Source organism: Taudactylus pleione, unplaced genomic scaffold (assembly GCF_031769625.1).
Source record: "Taudactylus pleione unplaced genomic scaffold, aTauple2 ptg000583l, whole genome shotgun sequence".
In the NCBI taxonomy this organism is placed as follows: Eukaryota; Metazoa; Chordata; class Amphibia; order Anura; family Myobatrachidae; genus Taudactylus; species Taudactylus pleione.
Genome location: NW_028284985.1, coordinates 1,665,720 through 1,690,548, shown reverse-complemented (window position 1 = coordinate 1,690,548; position 24,829 = coordinate 1,665,720). Strand labels below are relative to the sequence as shown.

The 24,829-nt window shown below is 47.3% G+C and overlaps 1 protein-coding gene across 3 annotated transcripts in view; it reads right to left on the bottom strand.

Moving 5' to 3' along the window:
* Positions 1-24,829, bottom strand: part of TTLL11 (tubulin tyrosine ligase like 11) — a 172,741-nt gene that overhangs the window by 100,366 nt on the left and 47,546 nt on the right. For all 3 annotated transcript variants that reach the window (XM_088453581.1, XM_088453582.1, XM_088453580.1), the window contains 2 exons: positions 23,932-24,027; positions 18,934-19,052 (listed from right to left, as the gene is read on the bottom strand). In XM_088453581.1, the coding sequence (XP_088309707.1) occupies positions 18,934-19,052; positions 23,932-24,027 (215 nt within the window). The remainder of the gene's footprint in view (positions 1-18,933; positions 19,053-23,931; positions 24,028-24,829) is intronic.

The following is a 24,829-nucleotide window of genomic DNA, read 5'->3' as shown; positions in this document are numbered from 1 at the left end:
GGTTAGGCTACTTTAGGGTTAGGCTGTGGGAGGGTAGGGTTAGGCTGTAGGGAGAGGGTAGGGTTAGGCTGCAGGGAGAGGGGGGTTAGGCTTCAGGAGAGGTGGGTTAGGGTAGGGCGGGATTCTGACTGTCGGGATGCTGCTATTGGTATTCTGACTATCTGCACCCCGACCCCCGGCATCACATATCCAACCCCCGCCAAAGCACTCATTTCAGTTCAGTGATAATCTCCCAAATCCCCTCCAGACGAAGAATAGATTATGCACATAGATTTCTATCTGTCAGTGGGTGAACTGGAACCAGTGGCAACTTACAGATACCATGACTTCACTTTGGCATGGGTAAGATGGATAATGTTTAAAGAGTTCAACACGTATCGGGCTCATATTTCATCACAGATTCCAAAAACCTCAATCGTTCAAGGAAGTTGTGATTATCCATTATTCTATACATCTCATGTTTTGTTTTTGTATTTATTTTTATTTAAAGAAATATATACAGTCAGGTGCATAAATATTGGGACATTGACAGCATTTTCATATTTTGGCCTCTATTCACCACCATGTTGGCTTTGAAATGAAACAAACAAGATCTGCTTTACCTGCAGACTTTCAGATTTAATTTGAGGGTAATTACATCCAAATCAGGTGAACGGTTTAGGAATTACAACGGTTTCTATATGTGCGTCCCACTTTTTAAGGGGCCAAAAGTAATGGGACTATCAACTCAAAAGCTATTTCATGGACAGGTGTGGGCTATTCCCTCGTTATTTCATTATCAATTAAGCAGGTAAAAGATCTGGAGTTGATTCTAGGTGTGACATTTGCATTTGGAATCAGTTGCTGTCGACTCTCAATATGAGACCCAAAGAGCTGTCACTATCAGTGAAGCCATCATTAGGCTGAGAAATCAAAACAAACCCATCAGAGAGATAGCAAAAACATTAGGTGTGGCCAAATCAACTGTTTGGAACATTCTTAAAAAAGAAAGAACGCACCGGAGAGCTCAGCAACACCAAAAGACCCGGAAGACCACGGAAAACAACTGTGGTGGATGACACAAGAATTATTTCCCTGGTGAAGAAAAACCCCTTCACAACAGTTGGCCAAATTAAGAACACTCTCCAGGAGGTAGGTGTATATGTGTCAAAGTCAACAATCAAGAGAAGACTTCACAAGAGTGAATATAGAGGGTTCACCACAAGATGTAAACCATTGGTGAGCCACAAAAACAGAAAGACCAGATTAGAGTTTGCCAAACAACATCTAAAAAAGCCATTACAGTTCTGGAACAACATCCTATGGACAGATGAGACAAAGATCAACTTGTACCAGAGTGATGGGAAGAGAAGAGTATGGAGAAGGAAAGGAACTGCTCATGATCCAAAACAAACCACCTCATCAGTGAAGCATGGTGGTGGTAGTGTCATGGCGTGGGCATGTATGGCTGCCAATGGAACTGGTTCCCTTGTATTTATTGATGATGTGACTGCTGACAAAAGCAGCAGAATGAATTATGAAGCGTTTCGGGCAATATTATATGCTCATATTCAGTCAAATGCTTCAGAACTCATTGGACAGCGCTTCACAGTGCAGATGGACAATGACCCGAAGCATACTGCAAAAGCAACCAAAGAGTTTTTTAAGGCTAAAAAGTGGAATGTTATGCAATGGCCAAGTCAATCCCCTGACCTGAATCCGATTGAGCATGCATTTCACTTGATGAAGACAAAACTGAAGGGAAAATGACTCGCCTGCGTTCTTTGCTGTCACTCCCCATTGCCTCCCCCAAACGCTCCCTGACGAGTAAATAGCCACTGTGCTGTGCGACTTGGACGCATGCTCTGATTGCCAATTACCACTCAATTGCGATGAAACTGGCATGGCGCACAACTCACAATCAGGCCCAATGTACGGAAAGGGTGGTCCTAGGGGGGACCTGCTGAGAAGAGATTGGACTTTTATGTGAAAACACACTCTTACAACGTGCGCCCCTAAAGATGTTTCCGCCTCCCCGCACCTTGGCGTGTCAGAGGCAATCTTCTGCCCAGCAGCCTGTCAGCGCCTAGAGCACTATTTAAACCAGGAACTGCTGCCAGTACAAAATCTCTCAGAGGGTCAGTATCCTGGCTCTGGGTTCAGCACCTGCTCCAGTATTTGCATTACAGCATATGTCACTGCAGCCTGCGCCTTTAGTACTCCCAGTTCCATTGTTTCTTGCAGTATGTCAGTCGTGCTCCAGCACTCAGTTCCAGTGTATGCCTGCAGCCTGCTTCAGTCGTGCTCCAGCACTCAGTTCCAGTGTATGCCTGCAGCCTGCTTCAGTCGTGCTCCAGCACTCAGTTCCAGTGTATTCCTGCAGCCTGCTTCAGTCGTGCTCCAGCACTCAGTTCCAGTGTATGCCTGCAGCCTGCTTCAGTCGTGCTCCAGCACTCAGTTCCAGTGTATGCCTGCAGCCTGCTTCAGTCATGTCCAGCACTCAGTTCCAGTGTATGCCTGCAACCCGCTTCGGTTTCAGAGTTTCCTGCTGTCTGCTTCAGTCGTGCTCCCGCCACCCAGATCCATTGTAACTGAGGTCTGCTCCAAGATATCCTACATACTGCTACAGCCAACGGTTATTTACGAATCAGAGTGGTACGCATCTCAGCTGTTACTCTGCGGCCACTAAATGGCGTATCCGGGTTGTAATACGCACATTTCGTTGGCGTGGAGCCAGAATTACTCACCATTCTGAGCCCTACGAATGCATTCTGGATGCCAAATTCAGAAGGATCAGGAAATAAGAATTTTGCAAGACTCGTGGATGTGACGAGGTTGTTAGGAGTCAGAAGGAACCGTGAACTTTATAAGCCGCAGCGTGTGCAAAACAGTAAAACAAAGCTGATAGGAACAGTCCAAGCGACTAATGGCTTCTGCTAATCGAGAAACACTGCTCAATTTGCAGCAACTAATTAGAAGCTGTAGTAGGCAATTTAGCAATTATATGAATGTAATACAAAGGAATAAATCTTTGCCACATATATATTTTATTTGACGCAAGATGAGACTAAGGTTGCCTTCTCCTGGGGTAAATGGCAGTCAATTAATAGCACACTAGTCAGGGGCCTTGGTACAAGTGTCCGCAGCTAGTTTTATTTGAGTGCAGAAAATAAACAAAACACAAAAAACATTATCCCAGCCTGTCCAGCTCCTCCTAACATAGAATTCCTTCTCTCAGGGTTGAAGGACACAGGGGCCCATTTATCATTCTATATTTGCGGCTATATCCCCGAAAACACCTGTTTTCGGAGGTTAACCACAATTAATACGTTTCCCCCGAATGTATGAAGGAGGGACTGCAACATGTATCTCCGATACTCCTGCTTCGAACCCTTCATTCCTTGTGGCAGCCGCATCCACCACATGTTTCTATGGGAGATGCAATGCTGCCAGATTTACCAATAACCGGAATTACCAATATCCGGAATGCGATGCATTCCAGTTATAGGCCCCCACAGCTAACGCCATTTGAAGATGGCATTAGCAGCTGTAGCTTATGGGCTACACTGCGCATAATTAGCCGGTGGGGGGTTCCTACAGAACCCTCCCCGGCAATGGTGGCCGTGCATGTGCAGTCCGCGGAACAAGACATTTTTTTCTCCCATTACCTCTGAACATTGCACAAATATAAAGGAAATATAATATATACAGATAAGAGCCCCTTTGAAAGTTTCAATGTGTTAGCATCATCGGTCCTTTCCCAACCTATTTGTGTGGAGTTTACATGTATGCTATGTGTGTGTGTGGGACTCCTCTGGGTGCGGACCACAGACAGTCATACAGACCTGTAGGCGAGTATTACCGTGTTTCCCCGATAATAAGACCTACCCCGATAATAAGCCCTACCCTTAATTTTGTAACCCGGTCCAAATTAAGCCCTACCCCGAAAATAAGACCTACCTGAATCTCATTTTGAGTTTGGAACGCTGCAGAGACCAGCGTTCCCAGTCATGCAGTGCGCAGGTGACGTCATGACTTCACCCGCACGCTGAGGATCCTGTGCGGCCGCGCCTGCTGGATCATGTTAGATCCAGTCAGCGCGCAAGTGAGAGCGACATCCCGGACGGCGGCGAGTCAGGTAAGTGCACTGCAATAAGGGGCACTTCTACAAGGGGGCCTGCAAGGGGGTGGCCTGCATAAGGGGCACTTCTACAAGGGGGCCTGCAAGGGGGTGGCCTGCATAAGGGGCACTTCTACAAGGGGGCCTGCAAGGGGGTGGCCTGCATAAGGGGCACTTCTACAAGGGGGCCTGCAAGGGGGTGGCCTGCATAAGGGGCACTTCTACAAGGGGGCCTGCATAAGGGGCACTTCTACAAGGGGGCCTGCAAGGGGGTGGCCTGCATAAGGGGCACTTCTACAAGGGGGCCTGCAAGGGGGTGGCCTGCATAAGGGGCACTTCTACAAGGGGGCCTGCAAGGGGGTGGCCTGCATAAGGGGCACTTCTACAAGGGGGCCTGCATAAGGGGCACTGCTGTCAATGATAATTAATATAAGACCTACCCCGAAAATAAGCCCTATGGTGTTTTTTTGAACCCCCCAAAAAATAAGACAGTGTCTTATTATCGGGGAAACACGGTAGTGTGTGGTAGAGATTTCTGACTGTGAACTCCACTGGGGCAGGTAATGATCTGAGCGATTAAACATCCTCCCTCTGTATAGCGCTGTACACTGATGTTATATGAAACATAAATTAATGCTGTCAAGAACCCACACTAACAGCAAGAGCTACAGTCAAAGAACTAATAACAGTAAAGGCACACTAAGGATAACTTGATGGCTGTTAGAATTAAGACTCGCAAGGTAATCGTCCCCTTTTTGCCTCCCATAGGCCCGACAAGACTCTCACGGAGAAAAAATCATCTTTTTTGGGGCTCTTAAGTTTTTAAATATTTTATTTGTAAAATCTGGAAAATGAATAAATAAAAATCTGTAACACATATGAAGGAGATAGCTGGTTATGCTTTCACCTCTACGACAACCTATATCTTATACTGTACTCAGTGTTACTTTGAAAAGTGGAAAAATTATTGCCCCGGGCAGGGCTGCCATCTGACAAAGTGCCCCGGGCAGGGCTGCTATCTGACAAAGTGCCCCGGGCAGGGCTGCTATCTGACAAAGTGCCCCGGGCAGGGCTGCTATCTGACAAAGTGCCCCGGGCAGGGCTGAACGCCACCGGAGAAAGTCTCGCTGACGCCAACTATCTGCAGATTAAATTCACTAGTGGTTCAGGATCCGTCTTACGACAGCTACGCATCCACCTGCCCCCGTGTACCATCTACCCCTTCCTCCCTGGCTGCTCATTGCTTTGCTGACTACTTTAATGACAGAATTGACAATAGTCATAAAGAAATGTACTTATGGCAGATACCACACACCATCGCCTACACTCTCCAGGTCAGACTTCCCCATAACCTGCCCCCATGACACCGCTCCTGAACTACTTCTCCCGTCTCTCCAGCGTCTCTCATTTCCTCTTACAGCCTTCGTCACTAGAAATCAAGACCCCGTCCAGCCTTCCACCGAGACTGCACCCACAAAAGTGATCAACGATTTAGGGCCGTATTCAATTAGGCTGCGAAAAAGGGTTATCGGTGATAATTTTCGCCTGTTTCACTTATCCCCATATTCAATCACAAAGACTTTTCGCAGGTGCGAAGAGTCTTTGTAAAAAAATGGGGAAAAGTTTTCACCACTGTTTAGGTGGCGAAAAAAAGTGCAGAATTGGGGTTTAGGGGTGCAGGCTTAAAAAAAAAATAGCCTGCAGCCTTTGTAATGTAAAGTAATCTGTGTCAAAAAATGTTTAAAAAATTCCTAAGGACTTTAATTTTTTGGGGGAAAAGAAAAAAATATATTGGGGGACAAACTACTAAACGAATGAAATCGATCCCAGGGGGTTTCCCAAGTATGCGGCAGGTGTTTTCTAGAATGCGGCTGGTAGCGGAAGGTGCATTTTTGAAGAATTTTCAAAAATCACTTTAGGGACTTAAAAATATGCATGTAGCAAAAAAAAAGCTAACTGCTATTTTTCACCACTTCTACCAAAGCCGCATTTATGCACCTGCCATGGCTATTTAAAAACCCCGACTACCTTCAGCAGGCCAAATCGGGGGTACCCGTAGTGATCCCCCATGTCAGACCATCTTTAGGGGGGTGCCATGATGATTTCCTGAAAATTCCCAGGACTTTTCCATACTTACCTTTCAGTCGGGTCCCGTTTTCACGGGATCCTAATTGAATACTGGGATAAGCGGGTACGCGCCAGATACTTTATCCCAGTAAAAAAACGGCGATGATGGCAAAAAGTCCGACCTCAGACTTTTCGCCTCTAATTGAATATGGCCCTTAGTTACAGCCAAGGGTCCTTCTCCGTTCTCATCCTCCTGGACCTGTCTGCTGCTTTCACCCATCAGTCCAATGGCCTCTGACACACAGGCCGATTCAGAGCCGGACGCTCTGACAGAGCGCTCGCTCTGAATCAGGGCCGTCCTTCTTGATTTTTAGAGCGGCCTCCTGGCCGCTCGCATAGCTGTGGGTGACCACCCACAGCTATAGCGAGCGGCCAGGAAGATGGTCGCGATGGACCATCGGGCTTGCGACAAGACCCTTGTGGTAGGGTCTCATTGCCGCAAGCCCTGGAGCGCTTTCGGCTCAAACAGAGCCGAAAGTACTCCCACTGACATCACTTGTGATGTCAGTGCGGACGGCCCCTGACGGTAGGCGTTCACATGGGAACGCCTCCGTCTGGGCAGCCACGCCCCCGGCACGCCCACCAAAGGAGGCGTGCTGTCACTCAACATCGACAGCACGCCCCCTTTGGTACGAGACCCGGAGCGACGGTTTGCCCGTCGCTATCCGGGTCTCGCACATGCGCACGACGGATCTGGCTCCACTGGGCCACCATCGACCAGCTTGCGAACACTTAGCGCTCGCGAGCGGGTCTTAATCAGGCCCATAGTCCTTTCCTAATGCACTTCCTACATATAAAGGTCCTAGTTCCTCTGTCACCACCTCCCCTGCACACGGCTCTATTCTCAGCCCTGTTTTTATCACTGTACATCTCTCCTTGTGGTCAACTAATTTGCTTATTCGTTTTCCACAACTCTGAATACACCAACATCCAGCTCTTCTCCCCAAACTCTTCCCCGTCAACAGGTCTAAAACTGAGCTCATTGTTACTCCCAGGGTAACGGAGCGATTATCTCAGGCCTGTGCTGAGCTCAGGACATTCTAACGTCGGGATAAGTCATTCTGTTTCCTTCAATCATACTGGACAGGACTGTGCATTGGTATTTTTAGAACCCGAAAATGAAGATGTCCTTGTTTATTTTGGCGGGGTATGACATGTGAGCGCTCCACACTTCTCACTGCTGGCTGATTAATAATGATCAGCAGGCAGCGCGATTTGAACGAGGGAACTTCGCAGTGTAAAATGAGGGTAACCTCGTATATTATGGAGGAAGGGTGATATTAAGAGTCCGATTCAGAGGTGGTCTTCCTACTAGGACGCCCGCCGGCTATGGCGCTAATCCTTCACACCATCGGTGATATCACCAGACCTATGGAGGCACAGAATCTCCATCTGGATATGGCTGCTGGTGTCAATGCAACTGGGCGCTGGCAGTTAAACGCCCACCTCCACGCTACAGGGCGATAAAGACGCATGTACAAACTGATAACATTGGCCGCTTGCGTGCTGCAGCATCATTATGCGCATTTCTGATCGTGCCCTTAAAGCTCTATGAGAGCCCCCTCCATCTATCCACTTTAATATTATTATTTCATGGTTGATCAAAAACAATTGGGCCGCAATAATTACACTGGGGAGCCCTCGTTGAATGTCCTGAGAGTCCCCCCTATACCTAACATTTTAAGTGTCAGTGACCCAGGTGGGCTTGTGCCTGGAGGAGGCGTGAGAGAGCCAGTGCTGGAGGAGGCGTGAGAGAGCCAGTGCTGGAGGAGGCGCGAGAGAGCCAGTGCTGGGGGAGGCGCGAGAGAGCCAGTGCTGGGGGAGGCGCGAGAGAGCCAGTGCTGGGGGAGGCGCGAGAGAGCCAGTGCTGGGGGAGGCGCGAGAGAGCCAGTGCTGGGGGAGGCGCGAGAGAGCCAGTGCTGGGGGAGGCGCGAGAGAGCCAGTGCTGGGGGAGGCGCGAGAGAGCCAGTGCTGGGGGAGGCGTGAGAGAGCCAGTGCTGGGGGAGGCGTGAGAGAGCCAGTGCTGGGGGAGGCGTGAGAGAGCCAGTGCTGGGGGAGGCGTGAGAGAGCCAGTGCTGGGGGAGGCGTGAGAGAGCCAGTGTTGGAGGAGGCGTGAGAGAGCCAGTGCTGGGGGAGGCGTGAGAGAGCCAGTGCTGGGGGAGGCGTGAGAGAGCCAGTGCTGCGGGAGGCGTGAGAGAGCCAGTGTTGGAGGAGGCGTGAGAGAAGGTGACTCAAACACAATCTAGGAGGCTGACAAACTGATCCAGAAAAGGAGAGTTATTGCAGCTAGACGTACTGATCCCGGGGAGCACTTACTTTATCACACAAGGTTTCCTCATGGTGAAGGCACAAAATATCCATTAGGGGCCGACTCACAGCCAAAATGTGGACGAAACCCGCGGATATCTGCAAACCGCACGTGCGCCATAGAAGGCTATCACAGGCTGTGCATACGCCGGACCATGCAGGCAGACTGATCTATCCATCCATGGAGTACTCTTTCCGTCAAGTGGGCGGCGACTGTTCGATCGCACGGAACAGATCCGTCTCATTGGAGTGTCAGACGGGGCGCACAGACGGAGATGGGGGCGTAAGCTTCATACGGATCTTTTGCAGATGTCTAAGACTCAGAATTAGGCCCTTAATGTGTAAAGAAGAATATGAAAATAGGTTTAAAGTGGACGTGGCCAAATTAACGGTGTACGCAAGAAATGTTTTTTCTAAATAGGACATTAAGGGGCCGATGCAGAGAAATGGGCACAAATGGCACAGAAGAATATCCCGGAAACCTGCATAGGAGTTCCACAAAAACGAATGTCCTGCGTTCCACCTCTGCTAATAAAGTCCTTATCACAGCTTAACGCGTTTCGAACCGTTCTGGTTCGTCATCAGAGGCTTCATAAGGCGTTTCGAACTGTTCTGGTTCTTCATCAGAAGCTTCTGATGAAGAACCAGAACGGTTCGAAACGCGTTAAGCTGTGATAAGGACTTTATTAGCAGAGGTGGAACGCAGGACATTCGTTTTTTTGGAACTCCTATGCAGGTTTCCGGGACATGCTGTGGATGATCTAAAGGAACTATTGTTACATCTAAAGGGTATCTTGACTGCACCCTTTATCCTGTGGACACCTAAGTATTCACCATTTGGTGATATATGCTGTTTTCTTTTATATGTAATGTGAGTGCAATATGTTTAAATAAATGTTTCTATGTTCTTTTGACAATATTACACTATCAGTTTTTTTATTCCTTTTCTTGGAGATACTAAAGTACTGGGAAGGAATTATATCATCTTTCTCCACTTCATCTGAATGTGCCCTGTATCCTGTGCGTGCTCAAGTACTCACCTGTTGGTGATATATGCTGAGTTTTTTACATTTAAATGTGAGTGCAATATGTTTTAATAAAGACTTTATGTTTTATGACAATATTGCGCTATCAGTCTCTATTTTTCTTTCTTTTGGAGATTTTGAAGCACCTGGAAAGAACCCTACCATTGTCCTCATTTATATGTACCTAATAGCAGCCTTATCAGAACAGACTTCAGGGCTAAAAAGAACTTTTGAAAAGAAAGTATATCTTTTATTTCTATTGACCCAAGTGCCACTGTGTGACATAACTTGTGTGTTTATGTCATACTGTAACTGACAGAGCCCAGAACCCTGTGAGCGCCGTGTTCTGGAGAATATTTGATGCCTTAGTAAGAGACATCTGTGAGTTTTACTATGGGAGCTCTGGGGAGTCTGCAGAGCCCGGATGGACGGAATGTGTTACACATTGTACATAATAATGCGAATGAGGGGCTGAATCTATATAACTATGTAACAAAGCGGGACCCTTAGAGATTCCAGCGGGACTGTTAAATTTCTTCCTTTGTCTCTAAATATTTCATAACGTAACCCCCCTGCTCTGCACAGGAGCTGCGCCTCTCATCGCCTGCTCCCAGTCATGGTTACAGGCTTTTATCCCTGATAACTTCTCTCTTCAGGCAACTTATCAAATCCTCCAAGGAACCTCTTACCCTCTCCTAGGCTATTCTGACCAATTACGTCTCCCCCTCTATTCTATTGTACCTGTGGGGGCCTCATAACGACACCAGGTACCAATTCACTCACAAGTATCAACGGTACACTTAACGTTAAGGTAAACCGATAGGGTAACAAGCACATGATAGCTTGCGCCCATTGGGTCACCGAGTCCAGCGAGTGGCCGGCCAGCGTCCCGAATGGTACGATGGCAATATCCTGAGTGCACCCAGGTCCAGATGGCAGATTACCCCGATCAGTTTATGCCTGGGAAGACCTTTTTATACCCACCTCAAACCACCGTAGGAACCGACAGCCTCTTACACCCCTGATTATTATGGGGTTATCGGGCACCCTCCTCACCTCCCCCAGGTACATGAGACAGGTACCCCACCTGCTGTGAGAGGGACAAGTCAGGACAATGGGACAATGCACTGACCCAAGATGGGCTATTCCTGGTATTTGCTGATAAAGCGGCGCAGACGTATCTTAGGTCACCCACCTGGTGTCATTTACCAAACAGGGAAATATCACCATTGGCATTACATGTTACACATATGACAATCGCCCCGCGGACCCCTGCGCCTATATCCTAGCGGTTACCTGTACTTCTAGCTGGCTGGGGCTCCGGTACCAGCTGAGGTCACCCCTCCTCACAGTAACCAGCTACCACTCCTCTATAAAGTTAATTGAAACATACATGGTTTTCTTCCTGTGTGGAAACACCTTGTGACCCCCCCAAACCAACACTGCTGTGTGACTGCATCCCACAGACTCACTAAGCATAGCTTGCCATTACAATCTGCCCCAAAATGCAGCCTGTTGTACTGAGCCCCAGGGCCGTAACTAGGGGTGTATGAGCTGTGCTGGGGGCTGCATCGTCACTGCCCCACATCGCCTGCATTTGGCTTGGAGTGCAGACTTAAGAAAAGTACCCTGCACCCCCTTGGAATGTCCCCTAAAAGTAATCTGTGTCAAAAAAAATTTAAAAAAAGTTCCATAGGACACCCCAAAAAAAGTGATTTAGTTTTGGGGGCTAAAAAAAAAAAAAGTTGGGGGACAAACATAAACTAGCAAAATAGACTCAGGGGGGAGCCCCCCCAAGTATGCGGCAGGTGTTTTTTTTGGCTGCGGCAGGTGAATTTTTAAAGTTAATTTTAGGGACTTAAAAATATGCTCGCACCCATTTTCATGTACCCCAAATTTGATGGGACTAGTTATTTTTCAAATACCATTCTTCACCACTTTGTTAAAGACGCATTCAAGCACCTGGGTTTAAAAACCCTAAATACCTTTAGCATGGCTTTTCGGGGGTACTCATAGTGATCCCCCCATGTTAGTGCATCTTTTGGGGGGTAACAGGCTGATTTCCCCAAAAGTGACAGGACTTTGCTACTTAAGTTTTCGCCGATTCCAAATTGAATACGGGGATACGTGGACACGCGACCGATGCTTTATCCCCAACAAAAGCTCAGATGACGCCAAAAAGTCTGGCAACTGACTTTTCGCCTCTAATTGAATATGGCCCTATGCCGCATACTTGGGGAACCCCCTGAGTCTATTTCGCTAGTTTATAAGATTGTCCCCCAACTTTTTTTTGCCCCCAAAACGAAACCACTTTTTTTGGGGGGGATGTCCTATGGAACTTTTTTAATTTTTATTTTTTTTACACAGATTACTTTTAGGGGAAATTCCAAGGGGTGCAGGGTACTTTTTTTTTTTTTAAGTCTGCACCCCAAAACCCCAATTCTGCACTTTTTTTTCGCCACCTATTCTATGGTGTAAAGTTATCCCCGTTTTTTCACAAAGACTTTCCGCACCTGCGAAAAGTCTTTGAAATTAAATATAGGGAAAAGTGAAAACGGCGAAAATGACGTCATCGCTGATAAATTATCGCCGATAACTGCTGGTATATTCGCAGCCTAATTGAATATGGCGCATAGTGTAAGCTTGTCGGCAGCGCCCTCTTATCGCTTTGTCTTCCGGTCGCTATTCACTTTTGTTTTATTATTGTTCTTTGGGCCTGATTCAGAGCCGCTCGTAAGCGGCCGCTCGTTCGTTCCGAGCGATGTTTGCCCAACTGCGCATGCGTACGGATCGTAATACGCATGCGCGAACCAGTCAGTGCGGCTGAAAATCGGTTGTTCGCTAAATAGCGAATGCCTGCTATTTTGAGTGACAGCAGGAGGCGTATGTGGGTGGTAACAGGGGAAGGTGCTTGAAAACGGGGAGTGGAGATCAGAACGCAGGCGTGCTTAAAGGTCAAAACGGGCGTTTTATGGGTGTGCATAATTAATACAGCAGCGTCATTGACCACGTCACTGGGTTATTTTATAGTCAGAACTGCTCGCAAAATTGTGGTAGCAAAAACCAACCACAAGAATAGCGATTAATCTAATAAATAGCGGACATGACGTAGGATGCGAGCGGCCAGGGGGCGTAGTTTTCCAAAAAACGACCGCATGCTGGGTTCGCTCATTCAGACCTAGAGGCGTGAACAGATCGCAAAGAGCGAACGGTTCATTTGAATAGCCAGCCCCTTTTTTCTGAACGAGCGAGCGCAAATAGCGTCCGGCTCTGAATGAGGTCCTTTGTTCCCAATTGTAAATGCTAATAAATAAATAGCTCCTAATAAATATATATCCATAATCTGCTACACTGGCTCATATCTCAGACCACATCTGCACCTTTCTCTTTGATAGCTTTCTGTATAGGCAACTTCAATCTCGCCCCCCCCCCCATAGGCCATAAGGCACCACGGAAATACAATGAATGCATCTTAATGCCCTTACCCAATGTAATTGCAAACTGAATTTTGCAGAAGTTGTTGATGAGGCATGGGAGAAAGGATATTTGTCATACGCACACTGCGCTCACTGTAGGCTGCCAGCATTGTAATAAAGTCCCAGAAAAGCAGATTATCCTTTGACAAGACCTAGGAGCGCTGAGTGTGCGCTCTGACAGCAGACAATGGTTCATCTCATCAGGATATAATCTTATTAGATGTGATCTTTCAGCCAAAACTCCACTAAGGTTTTGTCAGCCCAGACTGCGCAGCACAGAGGATTCTGGGTAGAGCAGCAGCAGCCGGGCTTGCTTGTTGCCATGACGACGCGCGAGGTGCCTCGTGTCGCTCGCCTGTCGGAGGTTTAGAGATGTTGGGCCCAGATGGATCCTTCACAAATCAACAGAACGATCGTTCATAGCAGACTGGCTTCAGATGGCGCCCACTGCGGGGATTCCGCTCCGGAACTTCAAGAACTAAACTTAATTGCATGTGAAGTTTTAATTATCTTAAGGCAAACCTATACGTTAGTTATTGTTCTGGCTGAGGAGCAGCTCGCGGATGATCGCCATCGCCGAATTTATACTGCTTCATTAAATGGATGAAAATTAATTTACCTTTACAAAAAAGAACATTAAAGCCAAATATTAAAGAAATGTTCTATAACATAGTTGAAAACTGTATAAGTAAATTAGACCTGACGCAGGTACTGTGATACATACTCTAGGTAAGCTTTAAGCCCCGTACACACTGCACGATGTGTGTGCAGAGCGATATCGGCAGCGGCGGGGCCCGGCGAGGGTGCCCGCAATCGTTAAGTGCATCCACACTTGCCAATGCCGGCAACGACGAACAATGGCCGGGGGACGTGGTCCAGGCTGCATTCGGCAGCATGGCATAGTTAACGCTATTACCTAGATTGAGCTGCATGTACAGACAACTGGGGATATCGTTAACGACCCGCGGGAGAGCGCATTTTAGGACGTTAAGTTCATACACACTGGACGATTTGAACAATATATCTTTCAACAATATCGCTATGGTACATAAAAATCAGCCAGTGTGTATGCGCTCTTGACGGTGAGAAGTGCACCTATCGCTCCTGTCCCAATGTACTACCTAAGCGGAGCTGGTTACCTTGTACATCACTAATTCCTAGCTGCAGTATGTACTCAGCAATCAGACTCCACCACTTGTGCGTCCATGTTCCATAGGAATGACGACTGTAAGTGAAGGGAAAATATACCCAGATATCAGGATCCCTCACACCGAGAATGTTGGATAATTCTGCGGACATGGACCAAGAAAAGACCGGGATCAGTATGTAATACCGCCGGCTGCATGGAAGCCCGGCAGGGGTGAAGATCCCGAAGCTACTAACGTAATAAAACTAACCCTATTCTACCCCCTAACCCTCCTTTAGGGGTCCCTAACCTCCCCCCCTAGTGCCTAACCCCCCCCCTAAATGCCTAAACCTAACCCCCCCTTCCCCACAGCCTAAACCTAAGTCTCCCAGGGGGTGCCTAACCCTAACCTGCCCCCGGGAGCCCCTAAACTAACCCTCCTCCCCGCTGCTGTCCACACCCGGCGCCCAGCTTACCTTCGATCGGTATGCCGGGTGTCGGGCTCCGGCGTAGGCCTAATGACAGGCGTTGGGATTTCGACGCCTGTCATTAGTACCTTGCCAGGATTTGACAGTCGGGAAGCCGATGGTCGGCATTGCGACCATCAGCTTCTTGACAGCATCCCGAAAAGACCATACATATTACCGAGGCACCTAGTACAGACACACACACTACCGAGGCACCAAGTACAGACACACACACACTACCTAGGCACCAAGTACAGACACACACACACTACCGAGGCACCAAGTACAGACACACACACACACTACCGAGGCACCAAGTACAGACACTCACACACTACCGAGGCACCAAGTACAGACACTCACACACTACCGAGGCACCAAGTACAGACACTCACACACTACCGAGGCACCAAGTACAGACACACACACACTACCGAGGCACCAAGTACAGACACACACACACTACCGAGGCACCAAGTACAGACACACACACTACCGAGGCACCAAGTACAGACACACACCGAGGCACCAAGTACAGACACACACACTACCGAGACACCAAGTACAGACACACACCGAGACACCAAGTACAGAAACACACACTACCGAGGCACCAAGTACAGACACACACACTACCGAGGCACCAAGTACAGACGCACACACTACCGAGGCACCAAGTACAGACACACACAGAGGCACCAAGTACAGACACACACACTACCGAGGCACCAAGTACAGACACACACCGAGGCACCAAGAACAGACACACACACTACCGAGGCACCAAGTACAGACACACACACTACCGAGGCACCAAGTACAGACGCACACACACCGAGGCACCAAGTACAGAGACGCACACTACCGAGGCACCAAGTACAGACACACACACACACTACCAAGGCACCAAGTAAAGACACACACACTACCGAGGCACCAAGTACAGACACACACACTACCGAGACACCAAGTACAGACACACACCGAGGCACCAAGTACAGACACACACACTACCGAGACACCAAGTACAGACACACACACTACCGAGACACCAAGTACAGACACACACACTACCGAGGCACCAAGTACAGACACACACACTACCGAGACACCAAGTACAGACACACACACTACTGAGGCACCAAGTACAGACACACACACTACCGAGGCACCAAGTACAGACGCACACACTACCGAGGCACCAAGTACAGATGCACACACTACCGAGGCACCAAGTACAGACGCACACACTACCGAGGCACCAAGTACAGACACACACCGAGGCACCAAGTACAGAGACGCACACTACCGAGGCACCAAGTACAGACACACACACACACACACACACTACCGAGGCACCAAGTACAGACACACACACTACCGAGGCACCAATTACAGACACACACACACTACCAAGGCACCAAGTACAGACACACACCGATGCACCAAGTACAGACACACACACTACCGAGACACCAAGTACAGACACAAACACTACCGAGACACCAAGTACAGACACACACTACCGAGGCACCAAGTACAGACACACACACACCGAGGCACCAAGAACAGACGCACACACTACCGAGGCACCAAGTACAGACGCACACACTACCGAGGCACCAAGTACAGACACACACACACACTACCGAGGCACCAAGTACAGACACACACACACACTACCGAGGCACCAAGTACAGACACACACACAATACCGAGGCACCAAGTACAGACACACACACTACCGAGGCACCAAGTACAGACACACACCGAGGCACCAAGTACAGACACACACACTACCGAGGCTCCAAGTACAGACACACACACTACCGAGGCACCAAGTACAGACACACACACTACCGAGGCACCAAGTACAGACGCACACACTACCGAGGCACCAAGTACAGACACACACCGAGGCACCAAGTACAGAGACGCACACTACCGAGGCACCAAGTACAGACACACACACACACTACCAAGGCACCAAGTAAAGACACACACACTACCGAGGCACCAAGTACAGACACACACACTACCGAGACACCAAGTACAGACACACACCGAGGCACCAAGTACAGACACACACACTACCGAGACACCAAGTACAGACACACACACTACCGAGACACCAAGTACAGACACACACCGAGGCACCAAGTACAGACACACACACTACCGAGACACCAAGTACAGACACACACACTACCGAGGCACCAAGTACAGACACACACACACCGAGGCACCAAGTACAGACACACACACTACCGAGGCACCAAGTACAGACACACACACACCGAGGCACCAAGTACAGACACACACACACCGAGGCACCAAGTACAGACACACACACACCGAGGCACCAAGTACAGACACACACTACCGAGGCAGCAAGTACAGACGCACACACTACCGAGGCAGCAAGTACAGACGCACACACTACCGAGGCAGCAAGTACAGACGCACACACTACCGAGGCACCAAGTACAGACGCACACACTACCGAGGCACCAAGTACAGACGCACACACTACCGAGGCACCAAGTACAGACGCACACACTACCGAGGCACCAAGTACAGACGCACACACTACCGAGGCACCAAGTACAGACGCACACACTACCGAGGCACCAAGTACAGACACACACACTACCAAGGCACCAAGTACAGACACACACACTACCGAGGGACCAAGTACAGACACACACACACCGAGGCACCAAGTACAGACACACACACACTACCAAGGCACCAAGTACAGACACACACACACTACCAAGGCACCAAGTACAGACACACACCGAGGCACCAAGTACAGACACACACCGAGGCACCAAGTACAGACACACACACTACCGAGACACCAAGTACAGACACAGACACTACCGAGGCACCAAGTACAGACACACACACTACCGAGGCACCAAGTACAGACACACACACACCGAGGCACCAAGTACAGACACACACACACCGAGGCACCAAGTACAGATACACACACACACACTACCAAGGCACCAAGTACAAACATACACTGAGGCAGTAAAGCCATACCACCACTACTGAGGCACCAAGTACAGAGACACACACTGAGGCACCAAGTACAGAGACATACACACACTACTGAGACACCGAGTACACACAAACGCATTGCTGATGCACCAAATACAGACACACACACAAGAGATGCAACAAGTATAGTTACACATATACAACTGATGCACCAAATTAAACACAAACTACTGAGGCACCAAGCAGACACACACTGAGGCACCAAGTAAAGACACACTGAGGCACCAAGTAAAGACACACACTGAGGCACCAAGTAAAGACACACACTGAGGCACCAAGTACAGACACACACTGAGGCACCAAGTACAGACACACAAACACTACTGAGACACCAAGTACAGACACACACTGAGGCACCACGTACAGACACACACTGAGGCACCAAGTACAGACACACAAACACTACTGAGACACCAAGTATAGTGCCTCTTGAGTGACTGGACCTAAAAGGAATATAATACATCCTTCATTCCTGATCTATCCTATCTCTCCCCTATAACTAAGTCACTATTACTGTGTATATATACATTATATACAGTATTTTACATGTGATTTACATTTTCAGGTTTTGTTTTACAATAAATAGATCTCATATACAATACCTAATATAATATACAATAATTAGATCTAATATATGATTAATGTATATCAGCATAATTAATGTATTTTATTAATTATTCATAGTCCACATTACAAATCTTCATGGTTAGTTTAGTGATTCATTACTTTCTATAAGCAGCTACTGTAGACGGATTTGTCTATACCGTACTCTCCTCCCCCCAGCAGGTTACCCGGGGTACCCTCACAATCCGAGAGGTTGTATTTACACTCTGCAGTACTATGGAATACATTAAGTTACACCCAGATAAAAGTAGGCGGGTGCAAAAATTAATTATAATACTCAGCAAGTCCTTTCCCCAAATCATGCACATTTTACAACCTCCAAGAACAGTAGAGACGCCCCCTACAGGTCCAACTGGATATACTGCAGGAAGACACGTTTAGACGGAGTAGGTGCTAAAAGGTGAATGAGAACATAGGCTCTAGACACCAAAGGAATTAAGGAGGAAATTAAGTCATGGAAAAGAAGTAACAAAGTAGCATTTAAAGGTCACTTGAAAATAAGAGTAGGAAATTGACGCAAAAACCACATGAAGTAACAGCCCCAAAAATATAAAACATAAAAATGATGAAAACGGATGAAATATACAATTTAGGCCAGCTAAGCACTCACTGCGTGTGGCTATTCCGCCTCTTCGCTGGGTCCACCAGACGCAGCGTGTCCCTGATTACGGCGATTTTCACCTCCTCGTCCACAAGGCTCGGCACATTCTCATAGACGCCCGGAAAAAGCTGAGATAGGCACAGAAAGTACAATATTATACAGGAATTATTTCATCTCTCTGTAGCTGTTCAGTGAATGCCTAATAGATTAGCATATTTAATTAAAAGCTATTTATTAACACCAAAGTGTACATTTAGCTCTGTTATTTAAACAGACCTCCAAGCTATTTTTCCAGACTGATTACAGTTATTAATATTACACTTTCTCTGGTGACGTTAAGGAATACCTAAGCGTTTCCACTTGAGAAGGTTCTTGAGAAAATGTAAATAAACATAGGTAATTACTTAGATATTGCAGAGTCCCCAAATGCAGTAGATACACGATTCTCATCTTCTCAAATTTTCCCGATAAAGTACAAAAAATAGTCTGCCATGAAATTCTAAATTATCATTGTATTTCTCCAATTGCCACAGGAAGAGAACAGGACGGTGATAAAATATAGAACGGTCCTGTAGTACAGCGGGTTAAATGGCTGAAATTATTACTGCACATACTACTATTGAGAAAAATTAGTGGCCAAAAGTTGGTTTAGCACCTAACATTTATCAAAACATAGACATGCAGGAATCGGATGGGCTGAAATATTCTGTTCTGCTGTTACTATTGCAATGCAGTGATTGGCTACTGGTTGTTCTAAATTCCGGCATTGGCTGTGTCTTCTTAGTTCCGAAGAGTGAACACAAAGGGCACCTAATATAGTCCCTATTCCGTTTGCTGGACGACATAATAGAATGCTGCCAAGCTAGAATTACAAATTTGACTCTATAAACCCTTAAAAATCTACTTGATGAGAAGGAAGACAACAATGGATAGCTGGAGATGGGTGGAAGGAAAATAGTAGCACGTAGGTAAGTATGTGTGGATGGGTAATACTTGATAGCTGGAGATGGGTGGAAGGAAAATAGTAACACGCAGGTAAGTATGTGTGGATGGGTAGCAGGTATATGTGGATGGGTGGCAGCACATTGGTTCAATGTGTAGAATTTGTATATACGTACATTGGTAGAAGGGATACGCTAATAGACAGATGGAGATAGGTGGAAGGAAGGCAGTATTAGATGGAGATGGGTGGTAGGAAGGCAGTATTAGATGGAGATGGGTGGTAGGAAGGCAGTATTAGATGGAGATGGGTGGAAGGAAGGCAGTATTAGATGGAGATGGGTGGAAGGAAGGCAGTATTAGATGGAGATGGGTGGAAGGAAGGCAGTATTAGATGGAGATGGGTAGAAGGAAGGCAGTATTAGATGGAGATGGGTGGTAGGAAGGCAGTATTAGATGGAGATGGATGGAAGGAGGATAGTAATAGATGGAGATGAGTGGAAGGAAGGCAGTATTAGATGGAGATGGATGGAAGGAGGATGGTAATAAATGGAGATGGGTGGTAGGAAGGCAGTAAGAGATGGAGATGGATGGTAGGAAGGCAGTATTAGATGGAGATGGGTGGTAGGAAGGCAGTATTAGATGGAGATGGGTGGAAGGAAGGCAGTATTGGATGGAGATGGGTGGAAGGAAGGCTGTATTAGATGGAGATGGGTGGAAGGAAGGCAGTATTAGATGGAGATGGGTGGAAGGAGGATAGTAATAGATGGAGATTGGTGGAAGGAAGGCAGTATTAGATGGAGATGGGTGGAAGGAGGATAGTAATAGATGGAGATTGGTGGAAGGAAGGCAGTATTAGATGGAGATGGGTGGAAGGAGGATAGTAATAGATGGAGATTGGTGGAAGGAAGGCAGTATTAGATGGAGATGGGTGGAAGGAAGATGGTATTAGATGGAGATGGGTGGAAGGAAGATGGTATTAGATGGAGATGGGTGGAAGGAGAATGGTATTAGATGGAGATGGGTGGAAGGAGGATGGTATTAGATGGAGATGGGTGGAAGGAAGGCAGTATTAGATGGAGATGGGTGGAAGGAAGGCAGTATTGGATGGAGATGGGTGGAAGGAAGGCTGTATTAGATGGAGATGGGTGGAAGGAAGGCAGTATTAGATGGAGATGGGTGGAAGGAGGATAGTAATAGATGGAGATTGGTGGAAGGAAGGCAGTATTAGATGGAGATGGGTGGAAGGAGGATAGTAATAGATGGAGATTGGTGGAAGGAAGGCAGTATTAGATGGAGATGGGTGGAAGGAGGATGGTATTAGATGGAGATGGGTGGAAGGAAGGCAGTATTAGATGGAGATGGGTGGAAGGAAGATGGTAATAGATGGAGATGGGTGGAAGGAAGGCAGTATTAGATGGAGATGGATGGAAGGAGCATGGTAATAGATGGAGATGGGTGGAAGGAAGGCAGTATTGGATGGAGATGGGTGGAAGGAAGGCAGTATTGGATGGAGATGGGTGGAAGGAGGATAGTAATAGATGGAGATGGGTGGAAGGAAGGCAGTATTAGATGGAGATGGGTGGAAGGAGGATAGTAATAGATGGATGGAAGGAGGATAGTAATAGATGGAGATGGGTGGAAGGAGGATAGTAATAGATGGAGATTGGTGGAAGGAGGATAGTAATAGATGGAGATGGGTGGAAGGAAGGCAGTATTAGATGGAGATGGGTGGAAGGAAGGCATTATTAGAGTGAGATGGGTAGAAGGAAGGCAGTATTAGATGGAGATGGATGGAAGGAGGATGGTAATAGATGGAGATGGGTGGTAGGAAGGCAGTATTAGATGGAGATAGGTGGAAGGAGGATAGTAATAGATGGAGATTGGTGGAAGGAGGATAGTAATAGATGAAGATTGGTGGAAGGAAGGCAGTAATAGATCAAGATTGGTGGAAGGAAGGCAGTATTAGATGGAGATGGGTGGAAGGAAGGCAGTATTGGATGGAGATGGGTGGAAGGAAGGCTGTATTAGATGGAGATGGGTGGAAGGAAGGCAGTATTAGATGGAGATGGGTGGAAGGAGGATAGTAATAGATGGAGATTGGTGGAAGGAAGGCAGTATTAGATGGAGATGGGTGGAAGGAGGATAGTAATAGATGGAGATTGGTGGAAGGAAGGCAGTATTAGATGGAGATGGGTGGAAGGAAGATGGTATTAGATGGAGATGGGTGGAAGGAAGATGGTATTAGATGGAGATGGGTGGAAGGAGGATGGTATTAGATGGAGATGGGTGGAAGGAAGGCAGTATTAGATGGAGATGGGTGGAAGGAAGATGGTAATAGATGGAGATGGGTGGAAGGAAGGCAGTATTAGATGGAGATGGATGGAAGGAGCATGGTAATAGATGGAAGGAAGGCAGTATTAGATGGAGATGGGTGGAAGGAGGATAGTAATAGATGGAGATGGGTGGAAGGAAGGCAGTATTAGATGGAGATGGGTGGAAGGAGGATAGTAATAGATGGATGGAAGGAGGATAGTAATAGATGGAGATGGGTGGAAGGAGGATAGTAATAGATGGAGATTGGTGGAAGGAGGATAGTAATAGATGGAGATGGGTGGAAGGAAGGCAGTATTGGATGGAGATGGGTGGAAGTAAGGCTGTATTAGATGGAGATGGGTGGAAGGAAGGCAGTATTAGATGGAGATGGGTGGAAGGAGGATAGTAATAGATGGAGATGGGTGGAAGGAAGGCAGTATTGGATGGAGATGGGTGGAAGGAGGATAGTAATAGATGGAGATGGGTGGAAGGAAGGCAGTATTAGATGGAGATGGGTGGAAGGAGGATAGTAATAGATGGATGGAAGGAGGATAGTAATAGATGGAGATGGGTGGAAGGAGGATAGTAATAGATGGAGATTGGTGGAAGGAGGATAGTAATAGATGGAGATGGGTGGAAGGAAGGCAGTATTAGATGGAGATGGGTGGAAGGAAGGCATTATTAGAGTGAGATGGGTAGAAGGAAGGCAGTATTAGATGGAGATGGATGGAAGGAGGATGGTAATAGATGGAGATGGGTGGTAGGAAGGCAGTATTAGATGGAGATAGGTGGAAGGAGGATAGTAATAGATGGAGATTGGTGGAAGGAGGATAGTAGTAGATGAAGATTGGTGGAAGGAAGGCAGTAATAGATCAAGATTGGTGGAAGGAAGGCAGTATTAGATGGAGATGGGTGGAAGGAAGGCAGTATTGGATGGAGATGGGTGGAAGGAAGGCTGTATTAGATGGAGATGGGTGGAAGGAAGGCAGTATTAGATGGAGATGGGTGGAAGGAGGATAGTAATAGATGGAGATTGGTGGAAGGAAGGCAGTATTAGATGGAGATGGGTGGAAGGAAGATGGTATTAGATGGAGATGGGTGGAAGGAAGATGGTATTAGATGGAGATGGGTGGAAGGAGGATGGTATTAGATGGAGATGGGTGGAAGGAAGGCAGTATTAGATGGAGATGGGTGGAAGGAAGATGGTAATAGATGGAGATGGGTGGAAGGAAGGCAGTATTAGATGGAGATGGATGGAAGGAGCATGGTAATAGATGGAAGGAAGGCAGTATTAGATGGAGATGGGTGGAAGGAGGATAGTAATAGATGGAGATGGGTGGAAGGAAGGCAGTATTAGATGGAGATGGGTGGAAGGAGGATAGTAATAGATGGATGGAAGGAGGATAGTAATAGATGGAGATGGGTGGAAGGAGGATAGTAATAGATGGAGATTGGTGGAAGGAGGATAGTAATAGATGGAGATGGGTGGAAGGAAGGCAGTATTAGATGGAGATGGGTGGAAAGAAGGCATTATTAGAGTGAGATGGGTGGCAGGAAGGCAGTAATAGATGGAGATGGATGGAAGGAGGATGGTAATAAATGGAGATGGGTGGAAGGAAGGCAGTATTAGATGGAGATGGGTGGAAGGAAGATAGTGACAGACTGATGTACATGGGTAGAAGGAAGACAGTATTAGATAGAAAGAGAAGATGACACAATGACACTGTTTTGGGCAAACATCACTTGTCTCACCTCTTGCTCATGCTCTATCTTCATGCTGGGATTTGCATTCACTTCCAGTAGTACTGGCTTCAAATTTTTCATGAGCAGGATGTCAAACCCTAAAATCTATGAGCAGGTAGACAGAAAAAGCATGAAGATAAAGACAAACCTTGTGTACAGTCACACACTGGCCAGGATTGCCTAATGTTTATTTCAACAGGAGAACGCCAGCGACCTGAATTTATGGACAATACTTTGTTTTACGGTCATTAAAGTACACAGGGTGTTAACTATAGGGAAAAGTCTGGTGCGTGAAGCTGTTACAGGAGTTCACTATGCCATAATGATTGGCCACAGGCACCGCTGTGACAGGACAGATTAGATTTCATACCAACCGGCACTATAGCAAATGAGAAGCTTTGCAGAGAGGAGACTTTCTGCCGACTCTTCGTGTAAAGCTCTTCAATCTCAACCAGCTCTACAGAGAGGAGCAAAAGCCACCTCACTCCTGAGACTGAGAACTGTGGGGCTCATTCACAACTTTGTGTTTTTGCTTTCAGAACAACACTTCACTGCATTCGCTTCTTTAACACACACACACACACACTACCGGCCTGATTCAAGAGCACAGTGTAGACACCTTCAGTAGCCAGGCTTACTAGAGCATGGCTTCACACAAATAGTCACACGGCCCAGTGTTTTTGCGTCAGCTATCGCCTTCATTATCAGCACACGCTCATGTCAAGTCTAAGATTTGTCAGAAACACACGTCCCTCTGTCATACGCACATGTCAGAAGTCAAGCTACATGCACGTGACATTCCCACAAAATGGATGTCTTGCGTGCGTTCACAAGGTGGCCACACCCAGAAATGCAGATTCCCGGACAGAAGGCACCAGCTGCACATGGCGCCACCATCAAGGTGTGT